Source organism: Takifugu rubripes, chromosome 1, assembly GCF_901000725.2.
Source record: "Takifugu rubripes chromosome 1, fTakRub1.2, whole genome shotgun sequence".
Taxonomy (NCBI): Eukaryota; Metazoa; Chordata; class Actinopteri; order Tetraodontiformes; family Tetraodontidae; genus Takifugu; species Takifugu rubripes.
In genome coordinates this window covers 25,146,619-25,162,778 of record NC_042285.1, presented here as the reverse complement: position 1 = coordinate 25,162,778, position 16,160 = coordinate 25,146,619, and the positions used below count along the sequence as shown (strand labels likewise).

Here is a 16,160-nt window from a genome sequence, read left to right as displayed (position 1 = left end):
ATGAATGAGTTGGTTGACGTTCAAAGACAAAATCTGTTTCTTTTCTCTTGTGGAACTTACCAGTTCTCTAAAGAAGGGACTGTAGTTTCCAAGCTGAAAGGAGAGGGGGAACCTTTAAATCTGAACTATACCTTCATACATCATTGCTTAAGTCAAAGAAAAAAAGGATGGCTACCATGACTTGCCGTAGTCCATTGCGTACTCTCAAGTACAGGTCTGCTTTGTCGATGATGTAGATTAGATTTCCTTCTGGCTGACGTCTGGCAGTCGCAATCATAGTGTCATATGACCTTAAAACTGTAACCTGTTGAAGACACGTGAGGAACCTTCACCCACATCTCCATCAACACACATGAATAACTAATGGCTGATTTTATTCTTAGATTTTTGTGGCACAAAAAAATCTATTACTGGACGAGTTATTAAAATTCGAGGTACCCCAAGTGAATCTGTAGTCTACGTTATTCAGAGGATCATTTCAATGGAATATTACTTACCCCAGAGGAGTGACCTGGAATTCCAGGTGGACCGGGAGGACCAGGTGGCCCAGGCAGACTGACAGCTTTAAATTAAAGAGAGCTGGTTAGAGGTTTTTGTAGTGTTGGACATTGAAAATAAGCAATCAGGCCTTAAATATTCCCACATGGAAAAAGCTACTTACGGTAATTGTATGTGCTAGTTCCAGGAGCTCCAGGTGGTCCGGGTGGTCCTGGAGAACCTGCAGGTCCATCGTAACCAATGCCTGGCTGTCCTGGTGGCCCCTGGGGTCCAGGAGGGCCAGTTATTGAGTCCCCTTTGGGGCCCTTAAATGGGAAAATCAGTTTTTAGTAGAATTTTACACATTTTTAACTTTAGCCAAAGAAACAGGAAGAATGCACGAAAGATTACTTACAGGCAGGCCTGGTGTGCCAGGAGGTCCTTGTACTCCACCAAAACGTGGGTCATAATATCCCCCAGACTCACCCTTTTCTCCTTTCAGGCCTTGATCTCCACGCTCTCCCTTCAGTTCATTCTAATGGAAGAAGTTTGTTCATTCAGAGAATGTTTGCTTTTATAAATTAAACTGAATTAAATCCAAGTGCTGGAGTAACTCAGTTTACCTTGTATGCATAGATATCAAAATTAGAGGCTGTTCCTAGGAGAAAAACAGAGGTATTTTACTATCAGGTGCTTCTTCTCCGATGATGCTTGGTGATTAGTTAGTGTATGTTCTACAGAGTAAGACCTACCAGGGATTCCTGGAAGGCCTTGTTCACCATGCTCTCCTTTCTCCCCTTTGACTGCTAGAACAAAACAGGATTTTTTGAGAAGTAGCTACATCTCAGATGTTTGAGAAAAGCAGGGCTAAGCTATTAGTATACTATATCACTTCTCAAGTTTTCAAATCTCATAAAACTTGACGGCTTAATCGCTCTACAATAGCGCGTCTATCCCCGTCAGGCTGAGGCAGCTCAGTCACACTGACATTAAGATGGAACCATATATCTCTGCAGACACTTAGAAGGTGTTTAAATCTCGCTTCCTTGAGTGACACATTTACTTAACCACTCCACTCTAAGCCTTTACAATCTGATTGTTTCATTTGTGTTGAAGTGACACACTGTGTGTATGTGGGACCATACCTGGATAATTTCTGTGTGTGTCATCGTAGCGCTGTGAACAGATTAGGGAAAAAAAAAAAACAGATTAAGCGGTTGACATCAAAAGTCACAATAGGGGAAAAGGATGATACAAAATTAATAAATGGCCAACGGGGTCAATAAGCCCCTGAAAAGGTAACCGCAGGAAAGTACTTATTGTCCTTATAGTTTACGTCAAGTGCACCATTTTGTGTACTCACATTGAAACGATCTTGGTTGATGGTTGGTCCTGGAGGGCCTGGTGGTCCAGGTGGTCCTGGTGGCCCCTAATGAAGAGAGCAGCAGTTACTCCATTACTCCAAATACATAGAGAAAGGGTCCTGTCAGCTGTTTCTGGTATAACATCAGTGATTCAGATCCCATCTGAACTGACCTGTGTATTATAACCATAGCATGTTTATGATTTCAGGGCTAACACCGTACTTATGGGGTGTACCCTCTTTTCACTCTAATTATCGAAAGCATAGCATATAACAACACTTACTGGGTAGGCAAATCCAGAACCAGTCCCAGGCTCTCCTTTCTCACCCTTGTATCCATTTATACCAGGACGACCCTGAGGAAAGTGTCACTCAAATGTCATATCGGAAGGAATATCATGACCTAAATTTGTTTCAGCTCAGATGGTATGAAACTGTGTCCACTTCTTTATGTATTAAGATGTTCCTTACAGATCTGCCTGGCATTCCAATTTCACCCTTTAATCCAGGAGGGCCATATGGGCCCTAAAACAATATAAAATGCAAAGATGAGTTTCTGGGAACATCACTAGCCGCCTTTTATCATGTCAATGCAAGAAACACTTACAGGAGGTCCAACTGGTCCAGGTATTCCCCTCTCTCCCTACAGACGAGGGAAAGGGAGAGGATTAGGATATTTAATCAAGCACAGCGGATTAAAAATGCAGACACTGAAAACATCATCATATACAGTAATTATAGTCTGCATTTATGCTTGATTCACAGAAACGTAGCCAGCACCCACCTTCAGACCTGTTAGTCCCTCCAGAGACAGACGATATCCATCGGGTCCGATCGCTAAGCCTGGCTCACCTTTCTCACCCTAAGAATAGACCACTCGATTACGGGGAAGTCGAAACAGTGGTGAGTGATGAATTTTAACTGCTGAATGTTTAAATCCACCTTCTCTCCAAAGCCTGGAAAGCCAGGTTCTCCCCTGTCACCTTTTGGCCCTGCTGGCCCCTGCAGAAATATGATAAATATCATTTCCTTCTTAAAACCCTGTTTTGCTTGTTTATATTTAATGGTATGATAGAGACATTTTTTATATTAATAATAATTAATATTTATGGTAATTATAGACAAAAGTGAGACTTACGGGGAATCCAGGTTGTCCAGGTATTCCCTGTTCGGGAAGAAACCCACAAGATGTTTGTCACTTTAGTCAAGGACCCGTGATGTCATTTACAAGTGCTGAGAACATCCAGGCCCTGCTGTAGCTTGGCAGAGGTTTGTGCCAAAGGTCACACTTCCACCCAGCCGACATGGTCCAAAAGCTTTTATCACACTCTCATATTTCACTCCTGCAGTCGTGACGAGTGCTCACGTCAAGCCATGCTTTTCTCAAACCCCGATATGGAAACAGTAAACATTACAGAACAATCCGGCAACGGCCTACCCGGCGGCTCGGATTATGCCTCGTACATTTACAGGGACCGAATGCATTTGGGTCTAAGTGTGAAAGCAGCCATGTCCCTGCATATAGAAGCAGTCTGAACTTTACTGTCAGCCATGTTCTGTTGTAGTTGTAAAGAAACCGACCTGAGGCCCCACGCTGCCGACAGCACCGTCAGTCTGCAGAGAGAGAGAATTCCATTTATGAGGTTTGCATGTTCACACTCCACATCCAGGGTTCTTTGTCACTCACGTTGCCTGATGACCGGTAGATGATTTCTCCTGGAAGGCCAGGTGGCCCAGGTGGGCCCGGTAGTCCAGTGCCATCCTGCCCCGCTTCACCCTAAATTCACAAATATTTTAGGAGAAGGTGATGAACAGTTTTATGGTTGTGCTGATGCAGATAATTACCCTGTCTCCTTTGTCGCCTCTGTCACCCTTTGGTCCCTGGAAAATTTAAGAAAGGAATGAGAACAAATATACCTTATTTCCAAAAACAAAAGTGATACATGGCAACAATAGGCAGATTCCCTATTCAAGCTTCACTCTGCTGGATCGAGTCTGAACTGACACCGAGGCAGATTCAGAAGCAAGGGAACCGTCACTGAAGCATTAGTTGTTAAAGGAAACACCTGCTTCCAGAAACCAGCGGTGAAGCTTCCCCACTGCAGTCGTGATCAGTCTGGGAGGAAACCTACATGGGATGTCTGGTGTGTCCCGTTCTGGGACGCGGCTACTTAAAAAATAGACTTTGTCTTCTCTTACCTGAGGTCCAGGGAAGCCATCCAACCCTGGCCGTCCATCTTTCCCCTCAGGACCATCATTACCTTTTGGCCCTGGTAGACCAGGGAAGCCAGGTTTCCCCTGGAAAGGAACATTCCAGTTTAGACCAGTGGAGAACAGATGGTACTCCCACAATTAAACTCAATTAGAATAAATGAACATTTCCTCTTGTTTCCATTTCATTACACAGCAGGTGGAACATGTCTGCTCAATGGCCGTTTCATCCCTAATTACCATGCTGCTTTGAAACCAGCCCAGAATGGATTACTGGCTAATTCAGTTACTTACTGGAAGTCCGGGGAAGCCCGGAGGACCCTGACAAAAAACACAATTGTTGTCAGTAATGTTCAAATTAAGTTAAAATTTGGATTGTAGATTTACCAAGATGCATAAAACAAACCTGTTTTCCCTCTGGTCCTCTGACTCCAGGTTGCCTGTTGATGAAGCCTCCACCTGATCCCTCCATATCGTCCTTTGAACACCAACAAACACTCAATGACGACTGACGCGCACATTTTCTTACAACCTCAAATACAGTAACTTACAAAACCCACGCGATAGCCTGGTCCGGGTGGTCCAGGTAGCCCCATGGGTCCCCGAGGTCCAGGCAAACCAGCCAGTCCAGCCTCCCCTGGAGATCCTGGTAATCCAGGACTTCCTTGGTCTCCCTGCGGGGATGAACGGCAGCACAACAGATGTTGGAATAAAAGCCAGCTCATTGTTCCGGCTTTAAATTCCACTGTCACCAGAAGTTAAACTGAACCATATCCATCGCTCCGATTAAGAACCGAGTCACATCTGCAGTTGTGTACTTCATACAAATTAGCATATTATTACAGGACAAATCCCCTTTGATGTCTGACATGCCGGAGCCCAGTTACCTGCTCACAGGAAGGCTTAGGAAAGGAGGAGGAGGATAAAAAGGAAGGCAGCAGACTGGTGAGAAAGGAAAAGTGGGAGCTTTGCTGGAGGAATAAAAGCAATGAGAAGCTTTCAGAAATAATTGGAAATTATATATTTCGCATAGCAATCTTGCCTCCGTTTGAATTTTTATGCATCCTCAGGACTGTTTCCCAATACGGAAGCAAGACCAGCTGATGTTTGGGTTTAAGAGCAGACGTTCTACTGTAGAACCACAGCTACTGGACCAAATGTCTCACCTTCTGTCCGACTGCTCCTGGAAGACCCAGTTCACCTGTGTTCCCCTGGTGCCAGACAAAGAATGATTTAAAAGAAAAAATAGAAATATACCTAACTTGTCAACTAGATTGTTTCTATAGCAAAAAATATCAAGATAAAATTATAAAATTTACAAATCCTGCCTCAGAATGAGCCCGAGGAGCCGCCAGCTGCTCCATTAATCACTTTAGGACGTAACAGATTTTGAGGAGCGTGACTGGCAGAAAGCTACAGTAGCTAATGTAGCCTCAGGCATCACTTTTCCGGTATTGACTATAAATGCTAAGAAGGTCGTGGTTGTCCATCACTGCACCATTTACCTTTTCTCCTTTGGGACCCGTCGCTCCCGGTGAGCCATCAGTACCTGGTAACCCGGGTGAACCCTACAACCCAAAACACTTCATTCAGCTGTCCGTCAGTCAACTCTAACTCAGCGTTAATACATTGACACTTACAGGCTGACCAGGGGCACCATCTTTTCCTGGGGGGCCAGCTGCTCCAGAACCCAAACCTGTGGCTGCTGTTGAGGCACCAGGTGTGCCAGGAGGACCTGGTGGGCCCGGGATGCCAGGTGGACCAGGTGGTCCCTTCAACAATAAAAGAAAATATTTTGCAATATTTTTGTGTGGATCTCCATTGTGACGAGATCCTCAAACGCTTTTCAGAGTTCACTTTTCTCACCCGCACAGATTCCAAATCTGGGTATCCTGAACCTTCCATATCCACAAAGGTCTGAAATCCAAAACAATCAATAACTGATCGAGGCCGCCTTCATACATAATGCGACGCAGCATTTGACTTACGGATCTCAATCCTGTTCCTGGGGGTCCTGGAGGTCCTGGGGGTCCTCTGGGGCCAGGGGGTCCCTCTCCAGTGTCCCCCTGAAGCCATGACATATATTAGGACAACTTCTATTTCACAACGATCTGATAACTATGTCTTCAACTATGTCTTTTCCAGAACAACCTTCTCTCCTTTAGGTCCTTGGTCACCTGGGGTACCTGGAAATCCTGAAGCTCCTTGAGGACCCTGGGTTTATGGGACAAGACAGAAAAATAACATTTCAGTTTTGTCGAGACTTGTAATGGCTGAAAATAAAATAAAATGTTCAAATGAGAACGTTTGTGCAGGAGAATAATTGTACTTACAGGCTTTCCGTCCTCACCAGGAACACCCTGTGAAGATGGAAATTAAAGAAATGCCGTCAGTCAAACATCAAAAACAAGTCCTTTGTTCTAATTTGAGTGTACTAACTGGCTCTCCATCAGCGCCCGGTGGTCCCTGGAGACAGGTGTTTCCAGCAGATCCATCTTTGCAGGACACAGAATCCCCTACAGGTCCTGGGGGGCCAGGTGGCCCAGGAGAGCCTGGCTCTCCCTTTGTCCCCTGGTTGCCAAAGCCTGCACTGCCCTAGAGAAAATCAGCATCAAATGTGTGAGCAGCAGAAACACAAAGGTGTTTCTTTACCTGGAATATTAAAGGTAAAATTAATCTCAAAATGCTGAAAATAAATTTTGGTTTTAATGTCAGCTTGGATTTCTTTTAATCAAAACAAAAATAGGCGGATATGGAACTGACCTTTTCTCCCTTTGCTCCTGCTTCTCCCTAAAATTTAAATCACACATGTTAGAGGTTAGTTTGGACACGTAAAGAACATGATTTAATATAACTTAACCAGGTGATATTTATTCTAAATACTGAAACACAAAAAATATGTAATATAGTAATCAGTATGTTATTAATGTATGTTATTAAATGATGGGTAGAAAAATCATTAAACTCGAATCCTAAAAATGTGTAATATCTAAATGACAACCATAATCCAGAAGGTGAGATGTGACAGAAACAGCATCCAATATGAAAGTACCTCCGAGAGCTCCCTCTACTGTTCACTTGGAATATTGCACCTAATAAAGAACACATGCCACTAGGTGGCGGTAGAGTAACGTATCCGAGCATTGGATCCGATCACTCACAAGAACAAAGATCCAGAAATGACGGACGTCTCACTCTGAGTTTATTTATCTATCCATCAGCTAATCACAGGGGACTTTTTGTATACATGCTTAAACACCACCATATATTTGAAATTCTCATGTTATGGAAAATCTCACAGCATACTGCTACCTTCATTATAACAACCTGTCAATCAAACAAATGACTGGACTTTATTATCTCCATATTGACTCTAAAATTACACCCACCTTTTCTCCACGGGCCCCGCCCCTGGAGCTGGAACCAAAGCCAGAATCGCCCTTAGGTCCACTAGGACCTCTGCCTCCTTTCTCTCCTCTCTCCCCTCGGTCACCCTTTTCTCCTTTGGCTCCAAGGGCTCCTATAAAAAAGGACAGTCATGAATGTCCCATTGAAAAGCCCCTTAAGAAATGATTTATGACCATCTCCCAACATTCCAAACAATAAACAGGATGTTTCCTGTACCCAAACAAGAAGAGGAGAGGGAAAATCATTTGTTTTTGTTTGAGGTGACAGTGATTTATGGCTGTGGAGGCACTAACTGAATCCATTTTCCCACTGCATGTAGTCAGCCCTGAGGTAGATTTTCCTGTTGTGAGAACCAACCTTGAACTCTCTGGTGAACTCACACTTTTAGGTGTTACAATGTTGCAGTATGAAATATGTCCCAGCTACGGAGAGGTCACAAGAGGAAGTCTTGTTTCAATTTTCCACTGGCTATTACAAATGAAAGTGTACTCTTGCCCTTGTAAGTGTTCATTCTTGGTTGAGTTATTTATTTTCTCTTTGTCAGATCAGACATTTTCGATAACATAACGGTTGCATTCCCTACGGATATTACCTGCGTGACTGGTTGTTCGTTTCGATGCCACTAGATGGCGCCAAAGTCGCACGCTGAAAACCTCCCCAGCGGTATCTTAAATTGCATCACTAAACTACATTACTATAAACTGTGCGCAAAGTAGGTCTTTTCATACCATTATTGTTATGTTTACCTCCATAAAGTATAATATTTAACAAATTCTTCACCGATAAAAAGCTGTGTCAGTGAAAATAAACTGATGTGAACCTTCCAGACTACAATCTCACATGTGAACTCACCTGTTTCTCTCAGCACTTGCTCTTTAGTGGACAACGGTGGCTGCTGAATGGGTCTTGAAGGTGGAGGGGTGGTCTGCAATAAAGTAACCATGAAACAGAGAACCATATTTAGATCTATGTGACGTTTACCGCATGCTGGACTGTGTCTGCTAGTGGTTTTTACAGCTGTTTCCTCTGGTGAGCACTCACAAAATGAATGTAAATAAATGTTCCTATGGGGTTTAACGTTCCCCAGCTCAGCACCCACGCAGATGTCACCTATATCACTCCACATCACCTCCGGTCTAACCTTCCGGTGACCCAAAATTCACGAGCTCACAGTCAAAACCAGTGTTCTGTCACCAGTATCTAATCGGCTGTGCGACGCCATACGCAGCCCCTCGGTGCTCCAATTGGATCCTGGATTCAGTTTCTTTAAGACATGAACTGAATGACCCTCGTGTAGCTACTGATGCAATGAGACTTGATTGTGTCACTGAGATATCAGTTACACTGGCTTTGAACACACATTTGATGGCCTGATAAGCTTTGTATGCTTTAATTCTGATCTCTATCTAATCAGTGCAATCACTGACAATTCAGAGGGAAAACAGACACGCACCATCCCTGGATACATACGCTATCTGCTTAAGAAATGGATTACAAATATTTCAAAACAAGCTGACATCCCTCAGATTTCTAAACGTGCAGTGAGACTCCAGCCGTTTGACCTAATTCCTCCTGGGCAAAATGATCAGTTTGAGGTCAAGAAAGACTGGTGTGAAGAAAAAAAGACTCCTTAATTCCTAAATCGTGCGATAGATTGTCCTTTACTGTCCTGAAGTAGCTTCAGAGCTCTCAGTGACCATATCTTGTTTTCCATTCCTTCCATAGCCAAAGCAGTGGTGGAGGGACAAACAGGCTGGATGATTCTGTCGTCTCCAAGGTTAACATTCTCTGGGGCAGTTAAAGACAGAGTGGCTGGGGCCGTGCACGGTCAGGGACGGTCCTTACTCCTCAGATACCTCTGGGTACAAATGGGTCTGATCAGTGAACTTCAGGTCAGCACAAGTCACCTGAGTCTCCCGTGCGACGGTTCTGTAACGTCCAGAATTTAGTAAACAGGATTTTACAGAAGCATGAGGAGAAACTGAAGCCTGGTGTGTGTGTGTGTGTGTGTGTGTGTGTGTGTGTGTGTGTGTGTGTGTGTGTGTGTGTGTGTGTGGGTGGGCATTTGCTTTTCAAACGCGCCTTTAGGGTAAAACGAAGAGAGGGGGAGGAATCAGCAAACACCCCCCCCACCACTAATCTATAGTTCATTCTTTCCCTCTGACCAATCTCCTGTTGCCACCTGCGGAATTCAGAAACGGAGGTGGATCATTAACCAGCTGAAGGCTCTTCCCACTCTCACACGGTTCTGGCTATGCTGAGGAGTTCACCGTTCCAAGTCTGTGTATTAAGGGGACAAAGAATATTGGCTTGTTTGCTCCCTCCCCTCTCTCCCTCCATCCATCTCTCCCTCCCTCCATCCCTCCATCCATCCTAGCTGGGGGTGATGTGTGGGGGATTCCTTCTTGAGACCACATGGCTGATAAACATGCTGGAGCTCCAGGCCGTCAGTCAGGGCCATAGAAGTGAAATGTGGGAGTTTGGAAGTGAAGGCACAGCTTTTTTATTACTCCTTTGAATTTGAAGTATGAAAACAAACTGTGTGGAGATGAATAACTTCAATTTTGAGGGTTATACAACTGAAATTACATTTATTTTGTTCATTTATTTATTAAATGGACAAAATGAGTGCCTGACACGTCCCTGATATTCAGGTCGGTCGGGGTGCACAATCCTGCTGAGATGAGGGTCCCGGGAGCCGCGTTGCCGTGGGGGCTCTGCAATAATGTCTCCACTGGAATGTGAGAGGAACCTCCACGTGAATGCCAGGAGGTTCCCCAGACAACACCAGGAGTGTCTTCGCTCCTCAAGCTTAACTGGAAATAAACTGAAATTTGACACCGATTTACATGTGCTCCATTTAAGTGTTGATTGCTGTGACCCGTCACGGTTCCTGATGTGGAGCGTCAGGAATTAGAGGAATAGCCGATGGAACGCTCCACCACAGGGACTCAGCCTGGCAGATGAGCTGCCACGATGGGGTAAAACCCAAATCAACTCGGGGATATTCTAAATTTAACGCCCAAAACTGGCTTTAATTTGTAACATTAAGAACAATATTGTGGAACCGCTCTTTAAAAATCACCTTTGTTTAAAAAAAAAGGTTACCAAAGCTCCTAAAAATTTGATTTCCACAGACACGATGCTAAGGGTCATGCTAACGTTAGCGCCTCTCCGTGCTCAGGGCCTCGCGGGGACGGTGACGCTCCGGCAACACCGGTGACATTGTTTAGGACGAGAGTGTGTTGCTGCCATCCATCACCAGGAATTCCAGGATGACAACATGGAAACGCTTCAGTCAGACGACTGACTGGTGTCTGTCCAGACTTGCCTGAACTGCAGCGCATGGACGTTTGTGCAACTCACGGGCTTTTTACTTTCTCTGAACAGACAGGAAATAAAACATCAGGAGGTAGGAATTAGATGCCAGCTGTTGACTTTCACACTGCATCGTATGCTAGCCGATGCCAGTAAACGCCTCGTATACAGATGGGAGGGGGAAAAAGCCCCTCGTAAATGTGCCAGACTAAAAGGCGGTAATGACGCAGGAACTTCCGAATGGAGGAACCTGGCATCCCCATCCTGTCTTTCCGCCTCTGCGTGTTCCTGAACGCTACTGATGGAGAAAGCAGCGGTCATAGGAAAAAAATATATACCTGGAGGTGACGGGGGAGGCAGCTCGGATGGGATCGAGCTCAGATGAACATCTGGTTTTTCGAACTCCCACTTTAACTGCGGGAGGGAGTGCATGCGAGCGGCGGTGCAAGGCAGTGGTAGGGCTCTATTTCGGCCCGCACGGTTATCTCAGAGGGTGGAAGGATGTGAGTGGGTGTCTGTGGAATCCGATTGTCGACGTGACGGAGACAAGAAGCAGACGGAGGAAGACGGATGTACAGCGAATGTAGCCTGACAGCAGGTAAAAGTGCTGCGTTGGTGATCGGCGAGGCAGTGAAGCCTGTGGGGGGAGATGAAGACCAACGGTCCGTCTCCAAATAAAGAAACTTCTGCCGTGCTTGGTGAGGAAAATACATCAGTGTGGTCATCGTCATGACAGTGATGCCAGGAATAAAAGCGCATGGAAGCGCTGCGGGGAGAAAGCGTTCCGTTTTCCACTGTCAAGCTGTCGACTCTGATGGCTGGAAAGTCTCCTCGCTGGCTTCGACTCAGTGGACATCGAGGGCGCAACAGCCACATGATGGCTCACTATGTCCGACTCATCCACTAGATTATGGGCTTCTTGCCACTAGGGGCGTAGTTGAGTCAAATGTTTAAATAATCAGACTCAGAATAAAGATTAGTTATAACATGATAAATGGAAATCAGCTGAATCCCAATTTAGCTGGCGCATATGCAACCATAAATGTCAGAGGGAACTGAGAGGACTTAGCATCAAACGATGTTGTAGCACGCCATGAAACACATTTACTAAAATATAACCAGCTGGAAAACCACAGAAAATCGACATACTTATGAAATTGCCAAAATAGGCGTCAACATTGCCGTCTTGTTTTAAAGATGTCTCCCATATATTTAAATAAGCATTAAAAGCAGAAAGAAAGAGCAGAGTGGAGAACAATAAATAGATATTATAGAAGGGTTCATTTCTCACCGTCCATCTGTGTTTCTCCTCTGGTTTGGGGGGTCTGCTCTCCTCATACCCACTTCCTTCACCTGAAGCCTAAAGAAACCAGTAAAATTAACTTTAGGTCCAAATCATTATTTTTTTTAATTGATTAATGGTTTTCATCCATTTTAACATTATTTGTAGTATCACTACTTTTTTGTATTGCCAATAATTTATATTTTAATGTCAAACATAAAATGAATGTTTAACTATCAATCAGCCATTTATTTAGTTAAATTAAGCTGCGACATGAGTTACGATTGTGTCGTTAAGTAAAATGTAGAATCTAGTCTTTATCAGGCTGATCAGGTCTCAGATGATTTAAAGCTTGTTGGTAATTTAATATCCTGAATGGGGGGGTGAGACAGCTGCCTGCCACATTATCACGTGCAGGGGAAAAGAGACGTCCTGAAATCAGAACCCTGTCATTTCCACTCAGAGTGAGATTCCCCAGTCGAATCCAAACAACATCTGAGAGATCTGAAGACTAAATGTTCAACGCTGTCAGAGACTCGCTGGTGCTGGTGAGCAGAGCAGCTGTGGCGGCAACATGTAACCCCGTAACAGTGAGGATGGCTGGTGGACTGCAGAGAAGCACCTGTGTGTGTGCGTGTGTGTGTGTGTGTGTGTGTGTGTGTGTGTGTGTGTGTGTGTGTGTGTGTTGGGGGGGTCAGGGTCACTGTTAAAATGCACAGATTTATTATGCATCAAATAATGTGCATCCAGTGGGACATTTAGCTGCTGTCGTTCATCATTTTAACTAATCAACAAATCGATTTGTCTGGAACCAACGGGCAAATTTCCAGACCTCAACCCTAACCCTGACCCTGCCAGATTTGAAAAAGAAATGCCAAATGATCTGGGATTAGAGTGGCCTGACACATAACATTTCTAGATAATGTAATGAAACCCACCACATAATCTTAAAGCTAATGTGTTTGAAATGTAGCCTCTGAACGTTAGCCTCACTCTGGTAGCAACAGGGACCTTCCCAGGTTGGAAACCCGACACTGTTGAAGTCCTCTTGTGAAACAGGTCACTTAATTATTAAAGGAACTTTAAACCACGACAAACTAATGACCTGAATCTTTGCTCCTCAGATGTGACCCTTATCCAAACATGCTAATATTACGCGGAGGTGCTCATTTCCCAACCCTTGAGTTTTTAGACTTTTAAATAACACCAAAAGGTGCATCGGATTGAATCCAATATCTCCGACAGCAGGATTTATGTTCCTGTTTAACAGCCACTCACCATATCCGAGTCATCGCCGTCCTCTTCGCAGTACCTCTCAGCAACACGAGGGTCTCCGACCACCCTCAGCTCACTGATTACCCCCTGTAAAACAAGAACGAGCCGTTTCAATGGCCCAACAGGACAGCTCTTCTTACACTGGGTGATACTGGGGTTTATTTCAGTTCCCAGCTTCCTCCCATCAAGTCTGAATCATATTCCCACACAGGATGCTGTCACACTTCGTCTGGTTGTTATCTGGCTTCATATCAAAGGGTCATTAGCTCCACGTCAAGATGAGGTTCCTCGGGTTATTTGAAGTCGTCTCCGCAGGACGCATTCATTTAAACGCCGTCTCTGCTCCAGCTTACAAGAGTGGTCAACATTTCCTGGTGCGCCTCAAACATCTTCACAATAAATCTCCTCACAGACGAAGTGTCAGCCAAACAGACGCCATTTCAAAAATTAATACGTGATTTATCCAGCTATGATGTAAATATTTAGTCGTCAGAGATGTCTTGATTTGATTAGGGAAATGGAATTCACAAGACCTCTCAGGGGTCAACAAAAATCCCATGGCCAGCCAGTTCTGATGGAAACAGCATCAGTATCTGGCTTTTATTAAGTAACCAGGAACCACTTTAAGAAGACAGCTTCAGGAACCTTCTCTACTTTATCCCTTCAGATTTAATGATAACTGACAGCAAAACAGTGATAACTGGCTGTAATAAAGCAATCAATAATTAAAGAGGATTATCACCGCTGTTGCACACCACTGCAGGAGACCTTCCAGGACCCTTTAACGGCAGAGGTCAAGAGTGGTGGACGGCTGGAATTTACTGCGGTCAAATGGCTGCAGTTAATTACAACCTGTGAGGGATTCTAATGACGTACAGACTCACCTCGATAAGACGAGGAGCCGCGGCAGCCATGTATGTTATGGTTTGAAAGAGCCAATTTGAGCAATCTCATCACATCAGAGTAACTCAGCCAAGATGGTTCACATGAGGAAAATCAAAACACGGCACTTTTCCGCTCAGCACGAGTTCTCCGGACACTTCTACAGAGAAGCTACACAGGCAAAAGAAGGCGCTAACCAGAACCAAACATAGTTCTTTGGTCCGGTGACATGCACTTTATGGCATATTTGCCAGAACTTGTTTTTCCCCACGTTAATATTTCAGGGTGCCAATTTATTATTTAGCTGCTCCTCTTGGAACTACAGGAGAAGTAAGGGTACTTTCATCAGCCCCATTCCACATTAAAGGCACCTTAAATTTAGACTATCGGTTAAGTGTTCAACTTTTAAAAAAAGAAAAAAAAGCACTTTTTGACTTTATTACCAAAGTTGAACAGTTCAGATGTGGCTCTCTGAAACATCCAAAAGCAGCAGAAAATCTGTACCCACCAGGAACTTTCCAGGATCGGCTCCTCCAGCTTGGCCGATGAAGACCCCAGCTCCGGCCTCCAGCTCCATCTCATCCGGGGACCTCTCGATGGGCATCACCAGAGGGTCCACTTCACAGTTGAAGTAGAACATTACCTTGTCGTCCCTCACGGCGATGGCAAAGCGAGTCCAGGTATCCACCGTGGACGGCACGGGGAAGCTGGCCGCCTCGTACGACTCCTCCGAGCCCGGTTCCGTGTAAAACAGGATGATGTTCTGGTTGCGTCCCTGCACATCTGAGAGTTTAACACCGACGTACATGATCTGCTGCGAGGCGTCTGTGATGGAGAAGACGACTCCGCCCTTATTAGAGCTGGACTTCAGGTGGAAGATGAGGGCAAAGTCTCTGTAGAACGGACTGGGGAGGTGCGCACGGGCCAACTGTCCCGTGTTGGCGTCAGGACCAAAGACGTAAGCGGGGCTGTTTTCGGGCCCATCGACTTGGGTGATCTCAGGAGGAGGAGGATCCCCGATCAGCTGCAGCAGGGAGACGCCGTTGTCCTCTGGATAGAGGGAGAAAACAGGCGTTAGGCCAAAACACAGTGGAGGAACCTCAAAGGTTAGACAGGAGGGCTGCAAGGCAGGGTACAGTGTTAGACCAGGCTGGTGTGGGGGGGTGATGATCTGGAATGTATGTGTCTGAAGAATGTAACAGGAAAAACTGCTAATACCTGTTTGAAGAGTGCAAGACCTCTTAAAACACTAATAACTCTGACGGGAACCAAAGAAGTTCTCCACATGAAGGATGAGCTGAAGGAGACCAACTTCCATTTGGGCTCCAACCTTCCCAAGAACACCTAAAGTTCCTGATGAGTCCAAAATATAATTCCTAAAAATAAGAACTCTATCTGACAAATGTCACTGCTGCGTGCTGCATATCTCCGCCCAGCATCCCGTCACCCACGGCAACCCCCCACCCCCGTCCCCAAGGTCAGTGGAGAGTAATCGCGGTGAACGTCGAGATGACAGGTTCTCTTTTTTTAACCGTGTCAAACTTTCCACTTTGGTCAAAAATAATGTTCCCTGTGTTAAAAGGCAAATCATAGAGAAAAACAAGCGCTGTTGACGGAGGAACAGTTGACACAGTTTGTGTTGCTTTAAAGAGACGCTTTGCTTTGCCACCTGCGAGCCGGGTCGCCCGGTTCAAAGCCGCCCTGCTGCTCTGAGCATGGAGATCACTGGGGTCTGCAGACGGACTGTTGAGAGCTTAAACACCCGATGTGTCCCCCTGAACCCGAGGTCCCGCTCTCCGCTCTACAAGCATAAACACGAGCCTCGAGACTCGAGATGTTGTCATGCAACTACAGATGTTTCTCGGGTTCGGTCTCTCGGCATTCTGCAAATCATCCGTGCAGGCGGACCGTTTGAAGAAGGACAGAATGGATGAGAAGGTCTGA

The 16,160-nt window shown here is 45.2% G+C and overlaps 1 protein-coding gene and 2 long non-coding RNA genes across 10 annotated transcripts in view; 2 read left to right on the top strand and 1 right to left on the bottom strand.

The window, feature by feature from the left end:
• The window catches only part of LOC105417586 (uncharacterized), a 69,878-nt gene extending 63,551 nt beyond the window's left edge, over positions 1–6,327 (top strand). For all 3 annotated transcript variants that reach the window (XR_003887827.1, XR_003887828.1, XR_003887826.1), the window contains exons 3-5: positions 2,606–2,743; positions 3,406–3,483; positions 6,197–6,327. This is a non-coding gene — a long non-coding RNA (uncharacterized lncRNA). The remainder of the gene's footprint in view (positions 1–2,605; positions 2,744–3,405; positions 3,484–6,196) is intronic.
• col18a1a (collagen type XVIII alpha 1 chain a) overlaps positions 1–16,160 on the bottom strand; it is a 50,709-nt gene that overhangs the window by 2,240 nt on the left and 32,309 nt on the right. For 2 of the 6 annotated variants that reach the window (XM_011612212.2, XM_011612198.2), the window contains 36 exons: positions 14,725–15,266; positions 13,338–13,421; positions 12,069–12,137; positions 8,312–8,384; positions 7,441–7,571; positions 6,815–6,841; positions 6,491–6,646; positions 6,385–6,411; positions 6,203–6,265; positions 6,040–6,117; positions 5,918–5,968; positions 5,692–5,823; positions 5,557–5,619; positions 5,218–5,262; positions 4,603–4,725; positions 4,458–4,529; positions 4,346–4,372; positions 4,040–4,138; positions 3,686–3,721; positions 3,528–3,617; positions 3,422–3,454; positions 2,979–3,005; positions 2,783–2,842; positions 2,625–2,702; positions 2,448–2,483; positions 2,312–2,365; positions 2,125–2,196; positions 1,841–1,906; positions 1,623–1,653; positions 1,230–1,283; positions 1,101–1,135; positions 893–1,012; positions 662–803; positions 498–562; positions 176–304; positions 61–93 (listed from right to left, as the gene is read on the bottom strand). In XM_011612212.2, coding sequence (XP_011610514.2) covers positions 61–93; positions 176–304; positions 498–562; positions 662–803; positions 893–1,012; positions 1,101–1,135; positions 1,230–1,283; positions 1,623–1,653; positions 1,841–1,906; positions 2,125–2,196; positions 2,312–2,365; positions 2,448–2,483; positions 2,625–2,702; positions 2,783–2,842; positions 2,979–3,005; positions 3,422–3,454; positions 3,528–3,617; positions 3,686–3,721; positions 4,040–4,138; positions 4,346–4,372; positions 4,458–4,529; positions 4,603–4,725; positions 5,218–5,262; positions 5,557–5,619; positions 5,692–5,823; positions 5,918–5,968; positions 6,040–6,117; positions 6,203–6,265; positions 6,385–6,411; positions 6,491–6,646; positions 6,815–6,841; positions 7,441–7,571; positions 8,312–8,384; positions 12,069–12,137; positions 13,338–13,421; positions 14,725–15,266 — 3,023 coding nt within the window. The remainder of the gene's footprint in view (positions 1–60; positions 94–175; positions 305–497; positions 563–661; positions 804–892; positions 1,013–1,100; positions 1,136–1,229; positions 1,284–1,622; positions 1,654–1,840; positions 1,907–2,124; positions 2,197–2,311; positions 2,366–2,447; positions 2,484–2,624; positions 2,703–2,782; positions 2,843–2,978; positions 3,006–3,421; positions 3,455–3,527; positions 3,618–3,685; positions 3,722–4,039; positions 4,139–4,345; positions 4,373–4,457; positions 4,530–4,602; positions 4,726–5,217; positions 5,263–5,556; positions 5,620–5,691; positions 5,824–5,917; positions 5,969–6,039; positions 6,118–6,202; positions 6,266–6,384; positions 6,412–6,490; positions 6,647–6,814; positions 6,842–7,440; positions 7,572–8,311; positions 8,385–12,068; positions 12,138–13,337; positions 13,422–14,724; positions 15,267–16,160) is intronic. The other 4 variants (XM_029833608.1, XM_011612203.2, XM_029833618.1 and 1 more) reach the window with 4 other exon arrangements.
• Positions 4,261–5,060, top strand: LOC115249145 (uncharacterized). Its single transcript, XR_003887831.1, has 2 exons — positions 4,261–4,393; positions 4,487–5,060. It is a non-coding gene; the product is annotated as an uncharacterized lncRNA (long non-coding RNA).